This window comes from Sitophilus oryzae, unplaced genomic scaffold, assembly GCF_002938485.1.
Source record: "Sitophilus oryzae breed Bouriz unplaced genomic scaffold, Soryzae_2.0 scaffold_1111_pilon_pilon, whole genome shotgun sequence".
In the NCBI taxonomy this organism is placed as follows: Eukaryota; Metazoa; Arthropoda; class Insecta; order Coleoptera; family Curculionidae; genus Sitophilus; species Sitophilus oryzae.
Genome location: NW_022145740.1, coordinates 2,427,866 through 2,449,715, shown reverse-complemented (window position 1 = coordinate 2,449,715; position 21,850 = coordinate 2,427,866). Strand labels below are relative to the sequence as shown.

Genomic DNA, 21,850 nt, shown 5'->3' with positions numbered 1-21,850 from the left:
TTGTAAATGAAATTAATATTGAATATGTCGATATTAATGAAATTGCTATTCTAAAATTTGTATCTTTTGTTCGTAATTTTTGGTGTTATTAAATTTTGTAAATATTCAAAGTCGGGCCTGGTCATTCTTGTAAAGTTTTTGAACTGATCATAGCCCTCCTCAGACACTAAGTTGTTGCAGTAAATTGTATCGATTTCTAAAAATTTGTGTTTGCCATCAGCGACGATGTTTTCGATTTTTCTTCTTTTTAATAATTAAGCTGTGCATAACAATGACTGCAGCCTCGACTATTTCTTGGTCGTCCATTATTTTCGCCAACACAACTCTGCTGTGCGCGCACAAATGGATCACTTCATTCGTCGAAAAATAAGTTTTTAATTTGAACGGAGCCGCGAACAAATGCCGTGCGCGCACGCTCAGCTCGTGCGTGCTCAAGTCTAAACGCACCATTAGATTATCATCTTTCCCAAAGAATTATTGTTCTTGATTTACATTCTTTGATATTTTGACTACGAGAGGTGTCAAATTAATAAAAATAGGAATGTGTGTGTTTCTTAACTATGGTGGGACTTTGTCAATTGGGCAAATTTAGGTCTAGGTAATTAATCATATATTATATCACGAGACCTATACATTTAATCGATTAAACTATTCATATATATTTTGCGCCTGATTTTGCTTGGAAAATAGTTTTAAAAAAATATTTTCTAAAAAGCAAACTATTTTCTAAAAAGCAAAATCATGCAAAAAATTATTTGGATAGTTTAATCAATTAAATTTATAGGTTGAGTGATATACGGCTAGATTATTTCCTGAATGACTTAGAATGAAGCGAGTGACTTAGGATGAAGCAAATAATTATAAGAATTTTATTAACTATAAAATTTAACATTTTCAGACAACATTTTTTTGCAAACAACAAATTACAGAGGTAAATAAAATTTAAAGACGTTCCAAAAATGTTTCAAAATGACGTCTCGTAAGTAATGTTTGTTCTTCTGCTACCTTGGTTACCTAACCTAACCCAACAATGCATCGAGAACCGTTTCGCATGTCAACATATCAAATTCTGACGTATTTTTCTCCACTTATTTGTTCAAAATAATATCGAATAAGGGGTTTTCACCGATTACAATCGTTATTAAGTCATACATATTGAGTTGTAAATCATTGTTTTTAAATGAACTGTTGCCAAAATCTCTCAGAATTAGTGATAAACGACAAAAAGAAAACCCAAAAGGAAGCCGAAAAAATAATCGCGGTTAAACTGGTCTTGGGATTTAATCACTTATCTAAACAAAATTTATTCGAAAAATTAGATTAGCTGATTGGTCCATTTCACGATGAGGGAAATAATAAAAAATAAACCCTATTGAATTAATTACTTTATGTTCCTTTATAATCTTGTTGCCTTTTAAGTTAAAACAAACGGATGTTTCTCAAAAGTGGCTCAACAAATTATTCGTAAAAGATTACTTTTTCCAAATATGTAATGAGCCACCCTCGTTCCATTTGAAAAAATTGAGTTGTGATTGAAAATATGATTTGGACACCTTTTAACCGGTCAGGACAAGCCACGAAAAACATTAGACGATCAAATCTATTTTTCCAAGGCTATTTGGTTACAAATTAATGTTTTTAACACAACCATGGCACTCGAGATGAAATTTAAAACACGATTTTTTGAAAGCGAAAATATCAAAAGTTGACATGTTGTAATATGTCATTGTATTTAGAGTGTCACTTTCTATCGAATAAATGAAATCAAAAGTTGTAGTAATTTCTGGTGAAACAGGAAGTGACCGAAAACAATCGCATATATCAATCAGTCCTAATTTATGTGATATACTAACGTACCAAATCTCGTATTTTTATCTAAAAAAATAAAAAAGTTACAGGGATGAGCCACTTTTGAGAAAACACCACCAGGTATATATCATGAATTACAACTGTGTCGTGAAGTCTGTCCAAAGAGAGGTTTCCCGACAATGACAGTTGTATATTTTACCATTTTAATTCAGAGACGAATAATTATATTTTTTGTCTTTTTTGGATATGGAAAATTTTATTATTATTATTTATACTAGTAAAGTTCCCTACTCAAAATAACTTTAAACCATTGATTTCTTACCATTGATTCTGTCCGTTTTCTAAGATTTGACCTATTCAAGGTCTGCGTCAGTTCCGATGTCAATCGACTACCCAAACTTTCATCTTGTCTCACGTCTAAACTGTCTTTCCCGCCATTCTGAATAAAATCCAATTTACCCGGTTGTTTTCTCATGGACGGATATTCCCCAATCGTCACACTTATAGGTCTTGACTTTCTAATGGTACTAGTTTTTGCACAATTTGTACTTGGATGCTTAGGCATAATGTCCAACGAATTGCTAGATTTATAAGAATCTGTAGGCTGCATTTCCTTATTATTGTCTTTGAGGATTTTCTGGCTAACAGGTCGCCTAAACACTGCAGCGCCACTAGAAACGGTACTGGCAAGACTCAATGTGTCGTAATCCGGGGTAGGACACGGAGGAGGCTGATTGGTATGCACTCGATTCTGGTTATACGAAAGAACTGAGCATTTCGTAGGTACTGGAGGAGCCCTTGTGTTAGTTTTCAACTGCTTGAGCGTATTTGTTCGGGATGAAGCAATGGACGATGCTGGAGTTGAAATGGTACTGCTGTTAAAGTTGGCATTTTTCTCTGGTGGCTGTAAATATTATATATTCGTAGTAACAATTACGTTTCTATCTCAAAAACTTATAAAACTATTAATCACAATAATATACAGGGTTGTTCACCATATACGACAGGGAGTATTGTAACTAAACGATTAGATTTTTACAAATTGTAAGTTTTGGGTTCGTTGAAGAACTATTAGAGCTACAATTTAAAAATATTTTTACAGGATACAGAGTGTTCCAAATAAGTAAAAAATATTATAGTTGTATTTTTTTAAATGGAATACCATGTATATTATTTTATTTTTAGATTCTAGTATTGAAATAAAGGTAAATTTGATTAAGGTTTATTACAATTAAACCTTACCGTTTTTGAAATATTTTCAATTTTTTGAAAATTTTATGGCTTCATTTCTCCAAGGCTATCAAAGTTTTTAATACTAAATATTTACTGTAGTTTATTTATTGATCAGATATTATGTTGCAATAATAAACAAAATACTACCATATACAGAGTGTCTAAAAATTTATATTAAATAATTACTAGCTTTAAACGGCAGTAACTTATTTAGTTTAAATGGAATACCCTGTATATTTTACGAGAATCAGATGCACAACTGTCTATCAACTGTCTATCAAACTGTATTATATCATCTTTTACCTATAGATTCAAGTTTTCGTAGAAAATGCGTTTTCTTATAATTTAGACCTCATTTATCACTATACCCATGCAATATTGACAATTTAGATTATTTTTAAAGATGTAACAAATTTTCAAAGGGTACCATATACTAATATTGTCCATATAGTTCGCTTATTTCACTAAAAATTTTTAAAAAACTGTTTAAATATTTTTTGTTAAAGAGGACCAATTAATATGATCTCAGTATTCAAACTACATTAATTGACTGTTTACGATGATTAATAATAACTACTCCTAATACTAAAAAATTGAATTTTGTATGTGTTACTTTGTTGTATTAGACAGTGTGGTAAAAAGTAACACCTTACAAATTTTATTTCATTTTTTGACGAATGCTTATTTATAACAACAGAGACTTTCATTTCCATAAATTACTATTATATTGATTTCTGGGTCAAATCCACATTTATTTAGAATAATTTATTAATTAAAACAATTCAATAATGTAATTAACTAATTTTTGGGCGGATATAATGGTGGTATAATTAATTGGTATACTCTTTTCTTCTTCTTAGTGTGCCGTATTCATTTAATGAATGTTGGCGACAATTCTGGCAAATTCGTCTCGATCTTGGGCGACTCTAAAGAGTGAATGGGCATCGAGACCAGTCCAGTCTCTGATGTTCTTAAGCCAAGAATACTTCTTTCTTCCGATGCCACGTTTTCCTTCAATCTTCCCCTCCATAATCAGTTTCAGGAATTGATATTTGGTGTTTCTAAATATGTGGCCCAAGTAAGCTGTTTTCCGTTTTTTAACTATTTGAAGCAACATTCTTTCCGTTCCCATACGTCGCAGAACTTCGTCATTTCTCACGCGATCAGTCCAAGGAATCCTGAGCAATCTTCGAAATATCCACATCTCAAAGGCCTCTAGTCGGTTCATAGTTTTTGCCTTGAGGGTCCAGGTCTCCACGCCATATAGTAGTACTGAGTATACGTAGCCTTTTACAAAACGGTAACGTAGGCGTAGACTCAGGCTTTGGTTACTCAACAGAGTTCTCATGTTCGTGAATATTGCTCGGGCTTGTTCGATCCTGCTTCGAATCTCCGTGTCTGGATCTAGGTCTTCGGTAATCCAGCTGCCGAGGTACTTAAACTTCGGGACCTGTTGAATCTGTTGGCCGTTCACCGAGATGTTTAGACGGTCGATCGGGGTTCTGCCAACCATCATAGTCTTCGTCTTATCGATGTTGATTTTTAAACCGAGTCGCTCGCCTTCCGCGGATACTCTATCGATAAGTCGCTGTAATGCTTCTTGGTTATCAGCAATGATGACTGTATCATCAGCGTAGCGAAGGTTATTAACCGCGTAGCCGTTGATCTTTATGCCGTCGTCTGTGTCCTTTAAGGCACTGTCAAAAATGGCCTCCGAATACAAATTAAAGAGGAGAGGCGACAAGACACAACCCTGTCTTACACCCTTCTCTATTGGAAAACTAGAGGTGGTTTCATTTCCTACCTTCACCGATGCTATCTGGTTTAAGTAAAGCTTTTTTATGAATGCCAGGTCGTTCCTGTCCACCATTTTCTCCTCTAGAAGTTTTATAAGTTCCGAGTGGTTGACACAGTCGAAGGCTTTCTGGTAATCTATGAAGCACACGCATACATTCTTTCGCTGGTCTCGACACTTCTGAAGAAGAACACTCAGACTGAATAATGCTTCCCTTGTGCCAAATCCCTGTCTAAACCCAAACTGTGTGGTGCTGATCTCCTTTTCACATCTGTTGTATATTCTTCCGTGAATTATTTTTGTGAAGAGCTTTAAGACCTGGCTCATTAAGCTGATCATTCTAAACTGGTCACAGTGGTCAGCATTGGGTTTTTTTGGTAAGGGTACGAACACCGAGTGTAGCCAGTCCTGTGGTATTTGACTCGACTCATATATGTTGTTGAACATTTGCACCAAGACTTCAATGTTTTCCTCGTCCAGCAGTTTTATTATTTCTATATAAATCTCATCTGGTCCTGCTGCTTTTCCCTGTTTTCCCTGTTTAATGGCCTTTATGATTTCTGACTTTAGTATTTTGGGTGCGGTTTCGCCAGCGCAATTATCCGTAAAGATTCTCTGTTCATTTTCGCGGAATAGTTGTTCGGTGTATTCTTTCCAGTGGTTCAGTAGGCTGCTAATGTCAGTTATGAGTTCGTTACTGTCATCTTTTATACTATTTGACTTGTAATGTTTTGTACGTCCTGTTGTTTCTTTTACGAGCTTGTGTATATTGAAGTGGTCATGCTTTTCTTCCATTGTCTCGATCTCAGTGCACTTATCTTCCATCCACTGCTCCTTAGCTCTGCGTATTTCCCTTCTGATTTGTTTATCAATTTCTTTGTACTTGGTTTGATCCCTATTCTTACACAGACCGCGCTCAGCCATCAGCGACAAAATCTCGTCAGTCATCCATCTCCTCCTTTTGTATGTAGGTGGTCCAACTATGTTATTTGTAGTGGTGACTATTGCGTTCTTCAAACGGTCCCATGTTTTTCCGACATCATCCGGTGGTTGAGGCAGGGTCCTGATTTTGGCAATTTCCCTATTTATTTCCTCCTTTGCTTCCGCTCTTATCTCAGCTTTCTTTAATTTGTTCATGTCGACTTTCTCGGCGCCCGTCTTAATTTCTTTAGTCTTACCTTTAGTGTTCCTATTACCGGGTTGTGGTCCGATCCAATATCGGTCCCTGGATATGTTTTTACTCCACTTAATCCATTTCTATATCTTTGGCTGATTAATAGAAAGTCCATTTGGTTCCTGACGACATAATCTGGTGTGTGTTGCGGTGACTGCCAGGTGTATAGCATTCTTGGGGGAAGTTTAAACCATGTGTTTGCGATGATCAGTTTTTCTTCTTGGCAAAACTGAACTAACGTGTCACCTCTTTCATTGCGTTCTCCTAAGCCATACTCCCCGACCACGTCTGTCACGCGGCCTTGACCGACTTTGGCGTTAAAGTCACCCATAACCACCAGGATCTCCCTCTTCTTCACCAGTTTCATTAGTTCTTTTATTTCCTTATATAGTTGTTTTACTTCGTTTTCTGGCCTGTCTGTCGTTGGAGCGTAAATCTGTATGATGTTAAGATCTACGGGATCAGCCTTGAGCTGCAGGAGGGCTGACCTATCCGAATATGCCACAAAATTCTTTACCTTGTTGTTCACGTTTTTATTGACTATGAATCCAACCCCATTAAAGCGGTTAGGTTGATTGTTTCCGGAGTAGTATAGTGTTGCTTTTTCGGTTGTACATTGGCCGCTGTTCGGCGATCTGATTTCGCTTAGGCCCATTATATCTACCTTACAGCGTTCCATTTCTTGTGTTAAATTATCCAGCTTACCAGCCACATACAGGCTTCTTACATTCCAGGTTCCCAGCTTAAGACCTGGAGATGTGTCCACTTTCGGGTGGGTCCTAGCATTTTTCTTCGTGGGTATTCTTAGCACCCCTTGGCTATTGAAAGCCTGCCACGGACTAGGGGCCATCATCTGTTGTACTTCTGCCATGGTTGTCATTCTTGGAATCATAGTGCAGTAGTTTTCCAGGGCTTTCTGCACCGCTGTTCAAACGCCGTTCCAATGGTTCCCATCGCGCCGTTTGATGTCCGTTGCACAGCCGTTTAGTTTCCATAACACATGCCTGTGCACAGTTCTGAGATGCCAGCTGCCACACCTCAGTGCTAGGTGTATACTCTTTTACAAAGATTTAAATAGTTTTCTTTTTGTAAAAAATAGGCTTGCAATATCATTATTTTTACCACCTGTGCATTTTATACATGTGTTGCTTTAAAGAAATCTAAAATGTCAATATTCCATGGGTATAGTGATAAATGAGGTCTAAATTAGAAGAAAATGCATTTCCTACGAAAACTTGAAGATATAGGTGAAAAATGGTATAATACAATTTGATAGACAATTAAATTGTGCATCTGATTCACGTAAAATATACAATAATATAAAAAATATAAAGTAATAAAGTTATTGACGTTTAAAAGTAGTAATTATTTATTATAAATTTTGGAGACTCCGTATAAGGTGGTATAATTTTTATTATTGCAGCACAATATCTAATCAATTAATAATCTTCAGTAAATATTTAGTATTAAAAACTTTGACACCCTTGGAGAAAGCCTTAAATTTTTTACTGTAATTTCAAAAAAATATTTCAAAAACGATAAGATTTAAGAGTCATAAACCTTAATCAAATTTACCTTTATTTCAATCGCAGAATTTAAAAATAGATGAATATATAGGGTGTTCCGTTTAAAAAAATACAACTATAATATTTTTCACTTATTTGGGACACTCTGTATGTTAAATATTTTTAAATTGTAGCTCTAATAGTCCTTCAACATAACTTACAACTTTCAAAAATCTAATCGTTTAGCTACAATACTCCGTGTCGTTTGTGGTGAACAACCCTGTATAAAATATATAACACATTTTCATCGAACACAAAGTTATTGATAATAAACGCTGAAATTAGCTTTTTTATCACAAATTTATCTTGGATAATGAATTTTCGTAATAAACTTGTCTCAACGAAGATCTCTTGCTTAAATTAATATATAGTGTCACAGATAAAGTACTAATCATATGGAATTTTACTTGAAAGGAAATCTAATTTTTGCGTTAGTTATTATTTTGAATTACATACAGGGTCCAAAGGTGCGTCGGACATATATGTAGTTCCTATAATAAAAAACTTGAGAATTTTGTTTAAGGCCAAACCTAAAGTATGTACTAGGATGTATTTCAGGAAAATATTTTAAGTTTTACAGAGTGGCTTAAAAAAGTAGCAGTGGATTGGGATAATTTTTTTTAAATAGAGCACCTATTAGAACACATATTATTGCATTTTTAGCTTCCTTTGAGGTCACTTTACATAATTCTAAAATATGGGAAAATAGTTTTCGATAGCTTCAGAGATATTAATAAATAAATAAAAAATTCATATTTTCGGCCTTAAATAAAAAAATTATTAAAAACACAAGAACTCTCCTGAAATAAAAACTATATTAGGTATTTATTTTGGATGGTCTATACTTACTTTGCTAAATCAGATAGGATGTTCAAAATTCTACGCCAAACTTTCTAAAATATAAAATAATTTTCTTCGTTACTTTAATTGTGACGGAACACTATATACCTATTATTTTTTTAATAGATGGAGAATTAAAAAAATGACAATTTTTTGTATTTAGAATATTTTAAAATTTGTAACGGTTTCGCAGATATTCACCGGTTTTATATTTCATATACCATTTTCCTCAGTAAATTTTTATCAAAGCCACCCATTGATATTTCTCTCATATTTTACCAAAGATCCATATCAAATAATACCGCGAGTATCTGCGAAACCTTCAAAATTTTGAAAGTACAAAAGATTTTCATGTTTTAATTCTCTATCTAATAAACCTAGTGAAAAAAAGGGTGTTCCATTTAAAAAACCGAAGAAACATTGTTTTATATTTTAGAAAGTTTGGCGGAGAATTTTAAATACCCTGTATGATTTAAGAATACGATATTTGTATAAAGTAAGTCTAGACTATCTAAAGTAAATACCTAATATACTTTTGATTTTAGGACAGTTGCTCTTGTATTTGTAATATTTTTTTAAGAAAGGCTGAATAATAATTTTTATTTATTTTTTAATATCTATGAAACTATCGAAATATACTTACTCATATCTTAGGATTATGTAAAGTGATCTGAAAGGAAGCCAAAAATGCAATAATATACAGGCTATTCCATTAAAAAAAAATAATTTACTGACACTTTTTTGAGCCACCCTGTAGAAGCTAAAATATTTTCCTGAAATACATTATAGTACATATTTTAGGTCTGCATTTAACAAAATTCTAGGAGCTGCAGACGCCCAATGCGCAATTGCCGGACCCTGTAGATTAAAAATTACATAACAAAATTTAACCTGTTAAATCTACTTCATGCATCCGAATTTCAGCTGTTTTCTGCAAAAACAATATGACGGGATGAAATTCGTAATCTAATCTATATACGAAAATATCTACAAAATAAAAATCCTTTTCTGTAAATATCACAGCGTTCGTCCAACGGAGATCAATTTGTCAGTGATATTTTATTAATGAACCAAATTTGCCCAATGGACAAAAAGTTTAATATTTCAGGTGATATACCTCCTCCTGTCGCGTCGCGCGTCGTCAGAAGTAAAAAATAACACAAAAACAAAGAAATAAATTATTTAAAATATCTAATTAAAGAAACATTTTTTAAGTCTATTATAATCCTTTGACGTTTTGTTAAAATGACATTATACAGGGTGTCCCAGAAATAAGAGCAAGTATTTTAAGGGGTGGTAGATCTCGATAAAAGAAACATATTTTCTCTTTATCGTTTTTCAAATAAGTCCAAAATAACGGAATTATTTTATTTTGAAAATTTCCAAAAAAATGATTTTTTGCTAAAATTTTGAAAACCACTGGATCTTTTCTGGATTTTTTTTCTTGTAAATTTAATCTAATACCTATGTTGCCCTATTATCAAGAAATTATTTTTTTTAAACTAAAAACTAAAAAAATCCAAAAAATTTTTCAAAAAGTTTAATTACAACCCCATAGGCGTTTCTGGGGTTGAAATACTGCCAGTTAAAATACTTGCATTTATTTATGGGACACCCTGTAAAAACAACAGAACGTCAAGAGTCTATAATAGACGTATCTATGTTATTGGATAGTTTTATTTACCTCCTGACACTCCTGAAACTTTACGCTTTTTTGTCTTTTAGGCAAATATGTTTTATTAGTAAAATATCACTGACAAGCCCGTCTCCGTTTGATCGACGCTGTGGTATTTACAAAAAATAGATATACAGGGAATCCCAGAAATAAGTACAGATGTTTTAAGGGGTGGTAGATCTCGATGAAAGAAACATATATTTTCTCTTCACCCTTTTTCAAATAAGTCCAAAATAATCGAGTTATGCAAAAAAAATATTTTTTGCATAAATTTTAAGAACCACCGGATCTTTTCTGGGTTTTCTTGTAAGTTTAATCTATAACCTATGTTGCCGTATTATCAAAAAATAATGTTTTTAACTAAAAACTAAAAAAAATCAGTTTTTTTTTAAAAATTCCAAATTTTCATTTTTTTTTCTCGAAAAACGGAAATTAGAAGCTTGATTATCATGCATCCGTTGTCCGACGATACGTTGATACGATATTAATTTTATTGGTTGAATTTAAAGACTTCGATTGGTTAGAAACGGTTGCCCAATCGAAGCCTTAAAATACAACCAATGAAATTAATATCGTATCAACGTATCGTCGGACAACGGATGCATGAAAATCAAGCTATTAGGCGTGTTTCTGGGTTCAAAATATACTACCAGTTAAAATATTTGTACTTATTTCTGGGACACCCCTATATAGTATATTTTATTTTGTAGATTTTCCTTTTAGTGGCAAAATATACAGAAATATTTTCAAGAAATGAACCAGCCACAGATGTATTGACATTATCTTTTGCCCAAATGAATATGAAATACTTCATCCGTTCATCCCCAACTTAATTCTACTAAACAGATAAATAATAATACTTACAGGTGGTGGCAGTGGTGGTGTGCAATTGGTGGATTTAATTTGAGTTAAATTCAGTCTTTTTGATTCGTTTTTATCTTCATTTTGTAAAGTGAGCAATCTTTCAGATAGTTTATGCGACAATTCATTGTTGCTGATATTACTGTTTATGCGATCCTGAAAATTAAAATGTGACCAGTTATAATTAACTATCGGAAATATATTATTTTAACAGATAATATTTTTAAAATCACTGTACCTAATAGATAACTATTGACTATGGAGGTTTTAAAATAGATTTCACCTAACGGTTACGCTTTTCGAACGAAAATATATAATTTTCCGCAAAAATCGAAACTTAATAAGGGTAATGTAATATTTTCAAGCTTTAATCATTACGAAAGCATAAAATCGCTTTTTCTAGGAACAATGCAATTTTATCGTATTGCGTAAAAAGTCAATTTTACAAATTGTAACAACAAATAACAATAGGAAAAAAATAAGTTTATTAAAATATTATACATCTAGTAAGAAGTACACAAGACATTATTTTATATGAAATTTTATATTATACATAATAAAAAATTTCAGACACAATATTCATTAAACCATCTCTTTGACCATCACGGTCTATCTACCGAGGAGCAAAGGGAAAGACACAATCTACATGCTGAGCCTTTATCCAGGCTCAGAACTCCAATGTACGGACATCGAGTTGGCGAGTCATCAACTCGAGGAAGGAGGGCCATAGTCAGGGCTTCACAATAGGAATTGACCTCAAATCCAAGTTGGAAATAGAAAAAGAGAGCTTTATCCTCTATTATAGATTCGGGCAACACCGGTAAAGTTAATGAGGAGGAGAAAATGGAGACAGATCCTTCAACCTCCACCTCACGGGCACCTCAGCCGGAGACAAGTTCCTCGACTGTGAAGGGCACGGCTGGTCAAACCCCAACCGTGGAAGGGTATATACCAAGGGTGTATACCGTCGTAAAAGGTAGATGTTCACTCCTCGGAGGAAGAACCTCTTCAACAGGAAAATCCCCATGTATGATGTGTTATAGACTGTATGATGAGCTATAACTCAAGAAAAGGGGGACACAATAGATTTCTAAAGTCGCAGTTCTACATTATACATCTCTTTGACGCGATTTGATCACTGCAGTAAAATAATTACATTAGAAGTCGCCACTTTAAGGGAAACACATAAAAAATTAAAACATACATATTCTTCTTAAAATCCAGTAGGTTTAGAATCACGGAGACAAAACACAAAGATCACAGTGAGTCATTTATCGTTCATCGTTTTTATTCTATTTGTCAAATATAATGTAAAAATATACTGAAAGTGGGTGCCAACTTCATTATTTTTTAAATGAAACTCTTTTATAAATGTTGAATTTTTTGTATTTTTGAAAAATAAATTGAACAATTATCTTAACCCTCAACTTGCGTTGTGAATTTTTGTAACGCTTATGGCGTGCTGGGGTCTGACGGACCCCAATCTTTTTTTCAGTTTAAAAAGTATACACGGGATTAACCATTTTAGATTAAGCAAAAAAGTTTATGAAGAATGGATTTTTCTCAAAATGTCAATAATAAAAAAGTGTTTCCTCTTGTATAGACAATTCGATAACATATGTATATTTCAAATAATATGGCAAGTTATGTATGTGATAACAAATACCTAGTATCTTTTATTTTGAAATTATATGTTTCTAATATACTCTTCGCCACAGAGAAATAACAAATTCTACTGAGCTTCCTATCTAAAATTAACATTTGTTGATAAATTTAAGATAAGATTACTATTTAGATAGGCTTTAATATTGAAATAAAATAATATCTTTCTTTTTTCCCTTCAATAACTAACTAATTAATAAATTGAGGCTAAATTATTTGCTTTAGTAGATCAGATTAACATTCGTTTCACTTAAAGCGCTCAATAAGCGCTCTCATAAATTTTTCTTCGTCTATCCGCTCTCATAAACTTTTTTTAATACACAATACAGGGTGCCTCAGAATTAAGTGCAAGTATTTTAACTGGTAGTATAGTTTAACTCGAGTAACACGCCTATGAGGTTTATTTTCGCGAAAAAAAAATTTGAAAACTCGAAATTTCGTGAAAATTTTTTTGGAATTTTTTTTAGTTTGTAGTTAAAAAATATCATTTCTTGATAATATGGCAATATAGGTATTAGATTAAATTTACAACAAAGAAAATCCAGAAAAGATCCAGTTCTCAGAATTTTAACAAAAAATCATTTTTTATTGGAAATTTCCAAAGTAAAATAACTTCGTTATTTTAGACTTATTTGAAAAACGATAAAGAGAAAATATGTTCCTTTTATCGAGATCTACCACTCTTTAAAATACTTGCACTTATTTCTGGGACACCCTGTATACACGACGAAATGTCTATACAGGGTGAGTCTTAAATATATGCAAATATTTTCACAGGGTCGGTAGATCTCGATAAATGAAACATACTATACCGTTTTTGAATTCCAAAATTCAAAGTTCCCTTTTTTAAGTCCAAAATACCGAATCATTTACGTTAAAAATTAAAAAAAAGTTACATTTTGCTCATCATTTTGAGAACCACTGAATTTTTTCTGTTTTTTTTTTCTAATTGCTACATATTAATCTACTACCTATGTTGCCATCAAGAGATTATTTTTTTTTATAATTAAGAAACAAACAATAATCTAAATTCTTTTTCTAAAAATTTATAATTATAAATTATAAATTTTTAAAAAAAGTTTTCGTGAAAAGAAAGTCATAGACGTGTTTCTGGAGTCGAAGCCATCGAAATATACTATCCCTAAAAATATCTGCACTTATTTCCGGCTCGTCCTGTATAAAAAGCATTTGTTATTATAATATGTATAATATGTCTCGTTTTTTAAGCAGCTCTTCTACTAAGTAATGCTAAAACGTATATTATTATTATTAATCAATTTCGTTTCGAGGAATCGTTTAGTTCTCTAACACATAAGTTTAGTCTATAACACAGAAACATTAAAAAAACAGTCTATTAATATAACAAGTCTATTAAAAAATGTTGATTACTACTAATAACTAAGGAGTTATACTAGATTTAAGCACTCACTTCATAAGTTTGCAATGTAAACAGTACATCACTGCCTTTCACTTTCATCGTAACAATACAGCGATTTTTCAACAAATTGCGTAAAATTTCGGTTGACTAGCGATTGCTCTTTACTAATCACTCGCGTAACTGAACCAGAAATACAAAAAACAAACTATAAACAATGAATTTTTACATCGCTTATCGGTACAAATCTAGGGGGGATTAATTTTTAGGAAAAAATAAAGGCGCGCGCAAACTTGTTTAGTAACGTGTCAGGTGATGTACGTGTAATAATAATAGTACGGGATCCGGCTGCAGCATTATTACGCTCATCATTTTTTTAATCAAAACCTAATTTTTACGTATATTTATGAATAGGGCAAAACACTTTTACAGGGTGCCAATCAAAAAGTTGCCGCAAATAAAGGTTGCCACGGTTCAAATTTTTTCCTACTACTTGGAATTTTGGATAAGTGCAAACCTGAAGTATGTGGATGTATTTCAGGAAAATATTTTAACTTTTTTAACTGGTTCAAAAAAGTATGAGTAGATCGGGATGATTTTTTTAAATATTATTGCATTTTTTGGCTTCCCTTCTGATCACTGTACAATATAATAAGATATTATTAAATATGTTTTCAAAGATATTAATAAATAAATAAAAAATCAGTCTTTTAAAAAAAAATGGCGCCGGGAGGCACGTATAGCGGCCCATACTAAAATATGTTAATAAAAAGTTGGTAGGCAGTTCTTTTAGTTCAAAGTAAAGGAATTTTTCCAATTTTTTTTATCTCAAAAACTTCGACTTTGACTGATTTTGATGTTATTACAAATTTTGTTGCAAATAATATTCCTAATCATAAATTGAAAACCGCCTTTCGCTAGCTAATGTAATTTTGGAGTTACGATTTTTAAAAATCTTTAACCCCCTCCCATACCCCCTTACCAACCCACCACCCCTACCAAAAACTAATAGCCAGATTCTCGGGTGCCACAGTATTTTGTGCCAAATTTGGTTAAAATCGGTTTAGCGGTTTGTGAGTTATCGTGTTACAGACGCACACACAGACAGACGGAGAGACAGACACCATGAAAATATTTTGTATTTAGGTCATTTATGACCCAAATAACTCATTTTGGGTGGAATTAATATAACTTTTTTTGGCGATCTTAATAGCCTACCATACCTATTGGTATGGTTGGCTAAAAATAATTAAAATTCAAGAAATGTCCTGAAATCAAAACTATACTAGGTATTTACTATAGTACTGCTTTGCTATAAATATCGTAATCTGAAACCATACAGGGTGTTGAAAATTCTATACCAAACTTTATTAAATATAAAGTAGTTTTTCCTCTTTTTTTAAATGGAATCGCTAAAAAGTCTAAAATGCTTTATATACAAAAAATGTTCTAAATCTTTTAATTCTCCATCTAACGAAGAAATAATAACAGAGTGTTATCATCAAAACATTCTGTATGGTTCAAGATTACGGTATTTATAGCTAAGTAAGTCCAGACCAACTATAGTGAATACCTAGAATAGTTTTTATTTCACAACATTTCTTGTGTTTTTAATATTTTTTTTAAGAATGGCTAAAAAATATATATATAATTTTTTTTTATTTTTTTATTAATATTTCTGAAACTATCAAAATATATTTAATAATATCTTGTAGAATGTAGAATGTAATTCTTCATTCTAATAATATCTTAGGATTATGTAAAGTGATCAGAAAAGACGCCAAAAATGCACTAATATACAGGGTTCATCCCTTTGTTTCATCCCCATCCGCTCACACTTTTTTAGTCACCCTGTAGAAGTTAATTTTTTTTTCCTGAAATACATCGTAATACATACTTTACGCCTGCACTTATCCAAAATTCCTAAGTTTTTAATTATAGAAGCTACAGATGCACGATGCATTTTTGCCGGACCCCTTTAAAGTAGTAAGAAAAACTGAAAAACTTTGAACCGTGGCAACACTTATTTGCGGCAACTTTTTGATTGGCACCGTGTTAAAAGTGTATTCCCCTATTAATAAATATTCATAATAATTAGGTTTTGATTAAAAATATGATGAGCGTAATAATTAATAATCCTGCAGCCGGATCTTAGCCTATAACTTTTATAAACATATGTAGCCTACTATTGAATAAAAATCGATCAATAAGATAAAATCCCTAGCGTCGTTATCGACTTGGATTTTTTATTAGTCATTTAAAGTTACTCAAATGTTTTAGATTATGATACTGATTATTTTTTTATAGAGAGTAATTCAAATTCGACCCCTACGATTGGGATCTCGAAAACTATAAGCTACGCTACTGGCTTGGTGCATTTCAGTTGATTTCAACAAATTCCGACCGCAGCGCTTCAACGGAAAAATCTGAAATTATCAGTATATAGGGTGGTGACAATTTCGAAGCTCAACATTGCATTGGCATCTCAGAAACTACGAGAGATAGGAATTCGGTTAAATGTGACAAAAGTTGCGTAATTAGAAGTTTGACAAACCTCTATGAAGAAAAATCCAGTATCTTGACTAGTTTCGGATTTATGTCAAAAAAATGAAAATAATACGTTTATTTTAAATGAAAATATCTTTAGAACTATTGTATCTATTGCAACTAAGTTGGTAGTTTTATATTTTTGACTTCGGCCAATTAAATGCCGTTTTCAGAGAATCTAAGCCTTCTAGATTTCGCACAACAACAGTCAAGTTTTTATTTTCTTATGGCCGGCATTTTGAATTTTTATACTATTAGATAGAGCAAAAAATAATTTATACGGTGGTATCTAATTTTTATTCATTATTATGTAAATTCATTAAAAAAATAGATTTTTTAAAAATTCGCTCAAAAGATCTAGTCTGCCTTGGAAATTCCATTGACACTTTATATTATGACAGCAAGATAATTTTTGTTTCACTATTAAGTGTCAAATCTGGACACAAAAATTTATAGTAGATAGTGTAATGTGTATTAACAGTCAACAATGTGTTTACAGGTGAGGAATCACGAGATATGTATGATGTTTACTTAAAGAATAATAGAAATTCCTATATAGCATGCGCAATTTATAGAACATTGTATCCTGAAAGGACACAGCCTCATCGTACTATTTTCGCAAGGATTTCAATAAATTTAGCAGTTGCTGGTAGCTTTAAAAAACTAGAGGGCAATATTTTAAAAGGCTTAATGATATTAATATGCCAGCTCAGATTGAAATAAGTCCGGAAACTTCTAGCCGTAAAATAAGTCGCGAGTGTTGTATAAGCAATTCTTATGTAGGGAAAATTATCAAAAAACATAAATATCAAAATTTAAATGTGTACCAAATTTACATTTTTTTACATGCTGGTGACAAGAGAAGATTACAATTTTGCAAATGGTTTCGGGAAAGTGTTCAAGAAAGCCCCCTTTTTTATAGAAAAAATATTATGGACGGATAAATCTTTATTTACAAATTTTAATACATTTAAAAGAAAAAAAATTGACATTATTATGCAAAAGAAAATCGTCATTTAATTAGAGAAACCAGACCACAAATAATCTGATTTGGTGATATACTGATATCCTTTGAATAAAGTTTAAAGGATATGAGACAGTCATTTTAATATAATTCCTTGTATTGACCTGTATTGAACTCTACTATACAATTTTTGTGCATCCAGCTTTGACATTTAATAGAATAAATAAAAAATAACTTGCTGACATATAAAGTGTCAATTGGATTTCCAAGGCAGACTTGATCTTAGGCGATTTATATATTAACCGGGTATAATTAATATATTAATTATACCGGGTTTTTTTCAGTGAATTTACATAATAATGTAAAATAAAATAATAAAAATTAGATACCACCGTATAGACTTTTTTTCGCTCTATCTAAAGCCCCATACTCACACTTCGCTCCTTCCTCTCCTTACTTCCTCGCGTTACTTCCTCGCGTTCCTTCGTCCCTTCGTTTCCTTCCTTCGCCTATTCGATGCTTAGAAATTAGTCAATTATGCAACAACACACCACAAAATATTTTTAATATAGCGGCTACATGTTTAATACGAATATCTAGTAACCTCTAAAATTTTTAAAAAATCCGAAAGGCGCATAATTTTTTTTTATAAAACTGCAATTCTTTTTCGTGTCATAAAAATTGAATTTTAATAATATATATTTTTTTTAATAAATCCGAATATTTCAGTATCATGTACAAGGTATATCAGTATGAATGTAAAAGGCGAGTCAACAATAGAGTAAAGTTTATTATGTAATTTATATCGAAACCATGAAATATGACATACTAATTAAACGTTAATGATGTCAATCCCTATTTCTTCAGATATTTTTGTAAAGGCATCATGCACACTATTTCTATTTTTTTATTTTTGTCGCTACGATTACATAAATATGGACATGCCTTTTTTTGACAAATATGAAGACAATATTGTTTTTTTCTTCCATTTTTTAGACTATTGTGTGTGAATTATTTTTATATCGACTGGCGATTGCTAGATGTACAGGATGTCCCATTTTTGTGTGTTTTATGGGGTTTCTGGTTTATGAGTACAGATATAAAGATGCTGTTTTCACATCATTGTTCTACTTATTATGAAACTAAATATGCTACACACGTATTTATTCTAGCCTTCTTAGTTCAAAGTTATTTCTTATTTTTTTCTTTTACTTTTTATTTTTTAATTAGTAGAAATTTTTGCATTTTTCGATAACTTTGTATCTCGATTATCTTATAACTTATCAAAAAGGTGAAAAGGGTCAGTGGTGGGCTGTGGGTAAGCACCCAATTTGTAGATAAATAAAATTTCGGTATATATGTATATACCTGTAGATTTAGATGAACATCCTAATTTTAATAAAAGGAGTTTCCGACAACCGCATAGTAAATACCCGGTATAATACCGGGAATAGAAATATACCAATATATAATATCTACTATATAAGAAATATTGTAGATATACAGTTTGACAAATATAGGAAGAGACTTGGGGATAGCACCGGTCGCGCACACGATAGAGAGAGAACGCATTCGGCGGAAGAGAGATGCAGTTACGCTACGAAAAATCTGATTAAAACAAATTTGTGTGCTGTCCACTGCGCATCGAGGGGCGTCTCTTATTTTATATTTCTCACGTCTCTAGCTATACTTGTTAAGTTGTACTCGTATTCCTGATATTACTGGTATTATACCGGGTATTTACTATGCGGTCGTTGGAAATACCTTTTATAAAATTAGACTGTTCATCTAAATGTACAGGTATATACCGGATACCCTGATTTTGTTTTGTTCTACCCATTGAATACTTACCCACCGCCCGTGTCTCGTTTTTCAGGTAGAATGGCAGTGACGAAAGTGGTTCTTCGTTGGGAGCTGTATATTTCGAAAAATGACTCAAACTTATGTTCTTTTTTTTAAACAGGACACTCTATATATTATTTTTTATTTTATTTGCCTTGTTATGAGCTTTCGAAAATTATAATATACTCTATATTTATTTATTTAGGTATTTAAAAAAAACATATAAGTTTTAATCAATTTAAAAAAAGGCAGATTCCAACGAAGAAATAGTTACGTCACTGCATTCTACTTGAAAAACTGTACGAGAGACCGTTTTCACCTTTTCGATAAGTTATGATACAAAAGGGATCGAAAAATGCAATAATTTCAGATTCGCCCTGTATTTTAGGAAGTAAGAGAGCTAGGACATATCTGTATATAGCACCTTTAGTTTCATAAAAAAGTAACAGCGTAATGTGAAAACCGCATCTTTGTATCTCGACTCATAAACGAGAAACCCTGTAAAACACACGAAAATGGGACACCCTGTACAGACGTACTGCCAAATCAAGAAAGCAACTACGAATGAAATCCAAGATCGATTTATATATTTTAATCTTTTTTTGTGTTCGTGATAATTCCTTTGCTACTTCCTCCAAAAACCGACAGTACGTGGAAGGAGCGTTTCGAGGAAGTAAACGGACGAAGTAGCGTTTTGACGAAGGAGGAAGGAACACACAATAAAATCGACATTTTCCCATAGTAAATATATGATTTTTAGACGAAGGGACGCGAGGAAGGAACGAAGTAAAGTAGCGAAGTGTGAGTATGGGGCTTAATAGTATAAAAATTCAAAATGGCGGCCATAAGAAAACAAAAACTTGGCTGTTGTGCGAAATCTAGAAGGTTTAGAAATTTTCTGAAAACGGCATTAACTGGCCGAAGTCAAAAATATAAAACTACCAACTTACGTTGTTATAGATACAATAGTTTTGAAGATATTTTCATTTAAAATAAACGTATTATTTTCATTTTTTTGACATAAATCCGAAACTAATCAAGATACCGGGGTTTCAAACTTCTAATTACGCAACTTTTGTCCCATTTAACCGACTTCGTATCTCTCGTAGTTTCTAAGATGCTAATGTTGAACATCGAAATTGTCACCACCCTGTATAGTTCACGTCGCGCGTCGCCGGCCGTCATGTTAATCGCATTAAAATAATATTGAAATCGTGGTTTTGTCATAATATTTAAATATTTTGTTTCTTTGCTAGTGCAGTTATTGAAACTATAGGCTGAATATTGAAACTAACGAAACTGAATATACAGGGTAGACCGAACTGTATTCCGGAAACTTCGGCAGTATATTCTGCAGATAAAAATAAGTAAAAAAGTTCGTATAAATGTATGTCCTAAAATGCTTAGTTTCAGAGATACAGGGTGTAGGAGTTTCATTTTTATTTCGATTTTTTCTAAATAATTTCTGAAATAACGTCAATATTTGGATGAAAATTGGTATCTGGAAGTTTTTTGACATGAGAAATTTGATTCTGATGTCAATATGACTCCTATTAGTAGAGGGCGCCACCTACGTGTATTTTAACTGTTTTGAAGCGTAATAACTTTTTGTCCGTACCTGTATAAAACGACCGAGCAAAAAAATATACATTTTTTATATAAGTGATATATATTTATATAAGATTTTTTACGTAAAAAATATATCTTTGTAAAAATCGCTACGAGCAACGTAGGGGAAATATGCCCCGTGATGGACCCCCGCCTATGATGAACCACTAGCTATATTTTCAAATTTACCGCGGATAACGAACTGTGGCCACCTAGGGTAGACTGGTTAAAGTTTAAAATTAGTTGTTTACATGTGCTTACGCAAATACAAGCTGTTTTTGTGAAATTAAAAAATAAACTTATTACTGGTAAGTATTGATGTAACAAAGTAGCATGATATGATGTCAAGTAACTTTTTTTTACGCACAGCTAGAATCTGCTGTTGTTGCGGTAGGTTAAAAGAAGTGTTGTGTAATAAGTGCCGAGCACAAATTAGGGTTATGTCCAATATTTTAAAAACTTGGGATTTTTAAATGGCGTATTCAAAATGGCCTATGATGGATCCCTTAGCTGTTTCCTATGATGAACCAGGGGTCCATCATAGGAAAATCATAGGGCCATCATAGGCAATGCATTTTTTATATTTTTAAGTTATTTCTTTTTCTTTATAGACATGGCATCTAACAAACGGCAACAGTGGAATGAGGAGGACATGCGACGGGCTATTATTAACGTACAAAGCCAAAATATGGGCTATAAATTAGCTGCAAAGACCTTTAATGTTCCCAAGACAACATTGCGAAGACGCTTAGAGAAACAAGACAGCTCCAAGGGTTATTTAGGAGGGCGAAAGGCCACTTTCTCCAAAGCATAGAAGACGAGATTGCAGGTCATATAATCGAAATGGAGACAAGATTTTTTGGACTAACTTCCAAAGATTTACGGCGGATGGTATTTGAA

The 21,850-nt window shown here is 32.5% G+C and overlaps 1 protein-coding gene across 2 annotated transcripts in view; it reads right to left on the bottom strand.

Annotated features, from left to right (window-relative positions):
* LOC115882066 overlaps positions 1-21,850 on the bottom strand; it is a 146,699-nt gene that overhangs the window by 7,178 nt on the left and 117,671 nt on the right. For both annotated transcript variants that reach the window (XM_030899893.1, XM_030899900.1), the window contains exons 11-12: positions 10,956-11,108; positions 2,132-2,713 (exon numbers count right to left, since the gene is read on the bottom strand). In XM_030899893.1, the coding sequence (XP_030755753.1) occupies positions 2,132-2,713; positions 10,956-11,108 (735 nt within the window). The remainder of the gene's footprint in view (positions 1-2,131; positions 2,714-10,955; positions 11,109-21,850) is intronic.